This window comes from Varroa jacobsoni, unplaced genomic scaffold, assembly GCF_002532875.2.
Source record: "Varroa jacobsoni isolate VJ856 unplaced genomic scaffold, vjacob_1.0 scaffold_689, whole genome shotgun sequence".
NCBI classification, from domain to species: Eukaryota; Metazoa; Arthropoda; class Arachnida; order Mesostigmata; family Varroidae; genus Varroa; species Varroa jacobsoni.
The window spans coordinates 200654-208846 of record NW_019213591.1 but is presented as its reverse complement, the minus strand read 5'-3'; the positions used below and the strand labels follow the sequence as shown (position 1 = coordinate 208846).

Sequence of the window (8193 nt, the reverse complement as noted above, 5' to 3'; positions counted from 1 at the left end):
CGTTTTGCTAGAAGCAGACGCTATATTTGAAACACCGCGTTTTGCTAGAAGCAGACGCTATATTTGAAACACCGCGTTTTGCTAGAAGCAGACGCTATATTTGAAACACCGCGTTTTGCTAGAAGCAGACGCTATATTTGAAACACCAATCACCATCTGTACAACGCTATTTCAATTTTTCATCGTGCTCCTGCAACAACTAGTTGAACTCAATGTAATTGTCGGCCGGTTCCGTTTTTGTCGTATTTTTTACAAAGTGATGAAAAACATATTGTATGTAAATCACAACTGTATTATGGATGGAGTTTTCATGCAAAATTTTGCTTTGCAATTTGTCCAACGTCGTATGGGTCTATACATTGTCACTATCAGGAGATCATTGTCGTATGGGTCTATATATTGTCACTATCAGGAGATCATTGTATTTATCGACATTTATTTGACTCATTGACATATTTTTGCATATAAACATGTGCAAATTTATATTTTAGGCTTGGTTTTTTTTGGTTGACACTACTAAAAATTTGGTAATTAAAAACATCATGAAAAACTTACAACAAAGTGGTAATTCCGTTTGTCACTGACAGACCCGGTAACAGACGGAGTGTAAGTGAAACGAGCTTAAACGAAGAATCTTTTTTTACAATCGAATTGTGCCAGTTTAGGAAAATAGGACATCATTAACTATGGTCCAACGCTTGCAAACGTTCGGCTGCTCTCGCTGACGGCTAGTGATCCTTTCGGAATGTTCCACAAGGTCGATATGCTCAAAGAATCCGTATCAACGATCTCAATGCGGCCATCGAACAAGAGATAGATATTTCTGCCACTGCTAACCATCTCGACGGGTTTAGTCATCCAACAGCGTTTTCGAGCGACGTAACCGTTACTGATAACGTATAACTGTCGCTCTTTGTAATTCCAACCGAAAACACTGTTTCGATCTGACCCAAAGAGATGGCAATGCATCCCGCAGTCGACACTTGTGGTCGCCCTGGGATCGCCGTTACCTGTACAGCTATGAAAGAACACGTTACCCTTTATATTATTATAATAAAATTTCAACGACTCTGCCTTGTGTTCGGTAACCGCCAGACTCGAGATGGGATTACGAACCTTACAGAGAAGCTTCTGCTTTCCATCTTTGGTAAATTCATATAGCTCATACCCGCTCCAGTAATAGGCGCGGCCGCTCTTCACGAATACGCCAGCCAAATACAATCGGTAATAGTTTTGAAATTCTACCATTTGCAATGTGCCGCCTGTGGTTACGTCAAACGATTGTATTGTCGGCGAGACTTTGCCGTACGGGGAGACACTACCTCGTTGTGTCTTCAAAAAGAACACTTCACTTTCGCGGACGCGTATGCCAGATTCGGGGGTTATACCGTGAGTCCGACATAGTGATCGCAGCCGTTCCGAAGAGCGATGCAAGAAGCGCACGCCGCTCTTGTCCACAAGGTACCATCCGCTGTCGGTTGCCAACAACACTTCAGAACGGTAACACGCCGAGGTTGGGGAAGGTAATTCTTCCAAGTCGGACATCTCGAACGTCTTCGTTCACGCAATATGCCCGCCTGCGACACTCATATAGCGGTGATCTGAATTGCGCCCAGGAGCATAGAACTTGTGTGAAGTCGGTATGTCCGCCCGAAGTGTCGAGAATTTTAGAAAGGTCTGGATAAATCGTAGACTGCTAGGAGATGTCTGATTTTTGAGCTCAACGGTAGAACGTTTAGATGATAAAATTAGGCCAAGGAGAACATGCTGCAAAGAACCAAAAATTACCGTATATCTAACTGTTTTATATTTAAACTTGTAACCGTCTTTACGATTGGCAAGCATCGCGAAGCCTGTTCGTGTCGACGGCAGTCTTTTGAAAAGTCGTCCGAACTTCGGGTAACGTGTTTAAAAGTTGACACGAAATCGATAAATACTGATATGACATCCTTTATCTTTGTAGAAAATACTGATATGACATCCTTTATCTTTGTAGATAGTATTAATACAGTTTTGGGTTAGCTCAAAAGTAAAAAGCACTGGATTTGGCAAATTTCGTCCTGACATACTGACTGGGCGTTAATTCAGCTACCGTGCATCTGAGCTGATTGTTAACTTGATTGCACAACTCCCGTAACACCCAAACAAGTTGTCTAGCCGATAAATACGACTCATTCGACTAACTTTTATAAATAAAAGTTTTGAGCTATTTAGGTAACGTAGAGCATGCACACTGCGGTATTCGACCGGTCACTTATAAGCCATCTGCCTGTTTGTAGCGTGAAGCCATCGTGGCTACATATGTTAGGTCAATTATGACATGACATAGTGTCAAAATTCAAGCAAAAAGTCTTCGAAATTAACGGGTTGCACTTACAGATTTCGATACGACTCGCGGTATGGTGAAGTCGGACGGCGTCTGCGCGTTCGATCGCTTTTCGTTATGATCAATGATCTCACTTTCAGCAGATTCTGACGTTTATTAAAGATGTGCTGCATGACGTGGAAAAACGTGCACGCATCAAGCCCACCATCTGGTGGCAAGCAAAGCGCAAACCGCTTGTTTGAATATATCTGAGCTCGAATTTATATGCTAAAAACGAACTTAGACAGCAACTGCTTCAGAAAAATGTAATTTTATTCAAAATTTACTTTACCTTCTAAGTAGACATAGACGATGCTCGTTTTGAAATCTTTTAACTTGCGAAAGATCTTTTCCTTAGAAGAACATGTTAAATTTATTCTTTGGTTTTCAAGAAAATCTAGAATAGAAAAAAAAAACTCAGTCTATTAATTTAATTGGATTTTACACTCTCAGTGTTAGTACGATATCTAAATCAATATTTATTATCTAAATAATATGTTTTAGATGCATACTAGATACGTAGCAGATGAGGTTGTGATACGATGCATTGACTATCTGAATGCAGGCAACGGCGTTATAATTTTAATGACCATCAATCATTTCTACTCAGCACAGACGTCTCTCGTGTGATTTTTTTAAACTAGAAAGTGTTTTTTTTTTTTTTTTTTTTTAGAATTGCTTTCGCAGTGGTCGCTATTTTTCTCATAAGCGACTAAATCTCAGGCGAGAAGTCGTTACGCTAGTGTTTTATGATTAGTTATTTTAACTTATACCTAAGACTTTGATTTGACACCTGCCGTAATTTCATGCATATTCGATAATTTTGTACGATACATAGCCGTGTCGTCTGCTAATTTTGCAAAAATGACCTTATACTGCACTGTTCGGATAACGTCAATAACGACGTTAATAGGAAATGTCCATCTTCTTTTCATGAAACAGTCATGATTGACCATAGCAAGATCAGTTCCATGATTCCAGCTTGAGTTTTTCAACAGTTGGTTACAGTTATTGAGACCATGCCAAACAAAATTTCTAGCGTATGATCCGCTTATCAAGGACAATGAGAAAGTGTTGCCCGAAACACGCCTGGACCATCATCGAGATGTCGACACCCGACGTATTGATGTTCCTCAACGATTCTATTTGCAGCATGACCTCATCGAGTGAATTTGATTTGCACGAATGGCTTTCACATAGAAAGGTAAATAGACGAAGCCGGCATTCGTTCTAGTGGACAACCACCTCAATGTGTGTTTTGTTCTATAGCTACATTTCAAATGTCACCTATTGACGCCCGTACAAACAGAGCAACGACTTGTAATGAAGTAGCCATTCGGACATTGCATCACTGATGGAAGGGAACAGCTGAACTAGCCCATGTATTTGAGGGAATGCATGCAGCGAAAGAGCGACGGTCGTCCGCTCCAGCGTCTTTAACCTCTCTCTACCGTCAGCGTCTCTACCGCTTACTACAGCTGACTACTGATGACGTCAGTAGACAGATTCATGACGGAGCTTTACAATGAGATTGCTGACGACGCAGTTGTCTACGAAATCGATTGAAGCTTCTGCTATGAGCAGAGCTCAAAGTCCTGAATCTTGGGAGTATATGGATGCTGAGATCGAACCGAGTAACGGCATTCATATCTGTATGCAATTGGCTTGTTGGCAACGTGAAGGCTGCTGAGCTAGGCTTTTATCGTTTGCATCTCACTGACGGAATAACATCAGCAACTAGCAGGGCTAGAGTGTCATTGGGCTTCTTCTTCTTCTTCAAGCTTGTCTTATCTACCGATACGTTGCTCGCGAGTTACTAACCCAAACAGCTAGTGTCAGCATAATCATTAGTTAATTCTTTCGTTCCTAAGACAAATAATAGCTTTCTGTTTACACAAGTTGTTGACAGCGGTACCACGCGATAAGTTTAAAGCTATCTTTATTATAACTATTACTGTATGCGATAGAGAAATGCTGCTCCAAATCGCAGCATATATGTTCAGTATCACAAAGGTATTGATTCTTGTACTTCGCCCTTTGTGGTGACGTTGCTCTAAAATCAACATTACAACTTTGATCAAATGTATTCGAATGTATGATCTTTTTCACAAATACAAACCTGGCTTTGTTGAGTTTGTGTTTTTTTTTTAAATCGATTCATATTTAGAGGCGACTGATGCTTCAGTTTCATAACACGATGCGGTGCTTTTTGTCTTGGTTTGAACTTTATGCGTGTAATGAAAAATTATAAAATTCCATTGGGGACAGACATCCCGTTTTTCTCGATCCAGAACGTAACTGAGAACCATGAATTGCACGATTCTATTCGGCTGTGTAGTCAGAGTTGTTTTTTTGTTCAACATTACTTTTTCCTGATCTTTCGATAGGATGACTCATGCCTTGTCTGTGCCCCAGGCGGGGTTTCGGCATAGAATGGTTGCGAAAAACGCACTAGATTTACTTCGAAAAGACAGCGCCTTTTTCATCTTGCTTCGTTGCAGTCGTTAGCTAGAGTATGAGCATATTCAGTTTCATGCTCTTATAGCCATATATAGAGATGACTTCAATGAAGTTAAATAGGTATAAGTATGTGTGCGTTTAACTAACCATCTATCGATAATATTAGTATCACCGGCTTCCTCGCGGTCCAGCTAAAGACCAGCTTTCGTTGCAGCTGCAGCTTGTGTTGTGTCAAACGACTTTGCTCTACGTAGACCACTAATGGTATCCTTTGTCAAGTCTCACACTCGTGCTAGTCTAATGGTTCTCTTAATTCCATCGATGGCGCTTCAGATCTACTTACGAGTAGTTCAACGGGGGCATGGAAATGGGGTCACCACGGACGGCCAGCTCTCAACGACCAATGCGTACCTATTGCCCGAAGAAATAATGTCAGTCGTGAAAACGCGTTCGTTGACAACAGGGTATTTTTCTTCAAGTTTAGGATTAATTTCGTGCTTGCACTTCGCATGTAAATTGCTAATCACGAAAAACATATATATTGGCCGGTCTTGCTTATTATTAATATGATTATTATACTACTATTACCAGTTGCCTTTGAAGTGACTGATGCAGTCATTCGTGGATTTCCTAATGTAAGCACGAACTCCGTACTAAATGAATCCAATAGAAATGAAAAGCGAGGTTCCTTTTCATTCAAATCGGTCGTTAATGTTTCCCAACTTTCCATATGAACATCGCAGCTATTTCAGTAAAGCCAAGCAGTCGGCCGAGTGTGAGCAATTCCACCTCAGCGTCAAGTCTGCTATCTTTATTGGGGTGCAAAGTACTGCGTGAAGCACGACTAGATTTCCGCTTCTTCGATAATATTCTTCGCAATGAGCACAATGTCCTTATTCCCTACCGACTTTATAGACCTGTTGAGGTTATTACGCGAGTCGTAGCGACGTTGAGCGAGCCTAACATCTCACATGTTCCGAACTGACTGATGCGAAGCATCCGTTCAGTGTGGCTCCATACATACGAATAGATGCTTTGTTTTAAAATTGCTATTTGCTTCAATCTAACGGTGTGAATACTAACACAGCATTTTTGCGCTAAGAACACGTTATCAGGCCATATGGATGAGGCAGGCCCATAGGTGCAAAGCCTAAAGGTACAAACCCCTCTGTCATATTGCTTAACTCAGAGTGGTCTACCCTGCGATACAAGCCTCTACTCTATCTCCAGTTCTGGGCTTGTCAGAAGGATCTGAGCATTGCGCTCTATTTGACGTTTGTTTACCACGACAAACAACTTTATACACTTGCGTGAACCCATTATAGTTTGAGGTAGACGTTGGGTCGAATGACGCGTGCCTAACAATAAATTTCCGTCGGTCGAGATCAGCATAAGCGTCTGCGAAACTAAGTGTTCAGGAACCCGCCATACCCAATGCATTAGATATTGTTTTCACGGAAGAAAGCCTTTTGGATGGTTTCGCAGATCAGAATACGAATCCTATATTTGTGCCTTTCTTGGAAACCTCTGACAGCTTAGGTCCTGTTATCGAAAATAAATATTATTGGAGATATAAATCTTACATAATTTGCGATTGTACTTCGTCATATGCAGCTATCAGTAACAGCTTATATGTGAGTTTCGGCTTAACGTTATTGGATTTTGAAGGCACCTTTGAGAAACTTTTCGTCCAACTGCCTTTCTTTCGAGACCTGAAACAAAAAATAGAATAGGAAATACCATAACTCAAATTTCTGAATTTCTACCAGAACATTCACATGGTTGCATAAGATAGTGACATCGATGTTTTATATCGTTTTACTAGACCTCTTTGCTGCCCGCCAATCAGAAGAAAAACAATTTGCACTAATTAATAGACTTTCTATTATAATTATTTTAATCTTTTACCCATGATGAGACAAAGATCAAAGGGTAGCGAAGCTCTAGGAAGGTTCTGCAGATCACGCTTCTTAGGCAATTTTAATCTCTAGAGGAGCATCGGAGTTATTGTAAGGTGCCTCAATCCTGTGGTAGCTCAGTTAAAGCTTAATGCTTCGAAATCCCATGGTTTTTATCGAATGGTAGGTTATAAATATTGACATACATACATACATACATGAATGTATCATGTAAGCGGCAAAACCAGCAAATTTCAAAGGAAGATTACTGATTTGGGCTTCATCTAATGTGACTACTCGTAGCTCAAACAAGAAGTTGAAACAGCTCTAAAAAATTCTGGTAGACATTTTTGAACCCTACTTGTTATTGAACTTTAACATCGTCTAGTTCGAATTACTCTTTGATGCAGTGTTCCGCACAAGAACCAAGTTCAAGGGTCAGATGTTACGTTAAGTTAAGCTATAGAAGTTACGAAATGATTAGCCTTTTAAACAGTTGAGGGTTATTGAACAACGTCGCTAGAAAAGTACAGAAACTATAATAAAGCCAAAATCTTTAACACTTAATTAGGCAATTTCTATATTTATATCGGTTGAAACGAAGTACTAGATACTAGGGAACAGAAATAATCGTGTTATTATCCCTAAATATATAGCGTCCAATACATTTACCCAATGTACTTTACAATTTAATTAATTCAATTAACAGCGAGTCGTTGGAAAGTGCCATTAGTACAAAGCAATGTCCACCTAGCAATAGTATATTAGAATGGTTAATTTTTCTAAGAGCCTTAGTCGGTCATAGCCAGCTATACGCACATACAAATATATTCAGATTTCGAAGAATCCCTAAACCAACGGTGATTCTACTGAACGAATATAGCCGGAGCGGTCTAAAACCTTGCTTTTTGCGCAAAAACCTTCGCATTATTTAAAAAATTGTATTTTTTTTAAAGTGTTTAGAGACATCTAACCCACTTCGTGTAGTTTATAATTGCCAAACAAATCTATTGTTTGATGCCGAATTGGCTAGGTATGATAAACATTTATTTTGTTAAGCTTGTATAGTTTTACTGTTACTACTAAAGTCTTGAGGAAAATGCAACAAGTTTTGGTCAATAGTAAGAAGACGTATTTATTGTGTAACGACAAAGAATGCGTCTATTATAGTCCTGCAATGGGAAGTATTCTTATAAACGGATCACAAGAACAATTATATTAACAATGCAATAATACATTGGCGGAACTGGCGTTAGTTGACAGGCATCGTGAGGTTACTTGTTGTTGCCCCTTAACATTAGGTGCATAAAAGCACGTCTCGACCATTATTTTAGTTAATGTATGTATGTAGATATGTATGTATGTATGTAGGTGTGATGTATTACCACCAACATTTATTGCGATACTTTTATTATATATGTGCATCAATATTAAGTGGCAAATATAACTAGCTGTTTAAAGTATGGACCG

At 39.6% G+C, this 8193-nt stretch overlaps 1 protein-coding gene across 1 annotated transcript; it reads right to left on the bottom strand.

The window, feature by feature from the left end:
- Positions 1-419: 419 nt before the first annotated feature.
- On the bottom strand, positions 420-2575 carry LOC111262656 (uncharacterized). Its single transcript, XM_022837065.2, has 2 exons — positions 2378-2575; positions 420-1767 (listed from the first exon to the last, which is right to left on the bottom strand). The coding sequence occupies exon 2, from the start codon at positions 1543-1545 to the stop codon at positions 685-687; it is 861 nt and encodes a 286-aa protein (XP_022692800.1). The 5' UTR covers positions 1546-1767; positions 2378-2575; the 3' UTR covers positions 420-684.
- Between the last annotated feature and the right edge of the window lie 5618 nt (positions 2576-8193).

Bases quoted from the DNA above. Each gene is read 5' to 3' on its own strand.
- LOC111262656 (XM_022837065.2), bottom strand. From the start codon at position 1,545: ATGTCCGACTTGGAAGAATTACCTTCCCCAACCTCGGCGTGTTACCGT.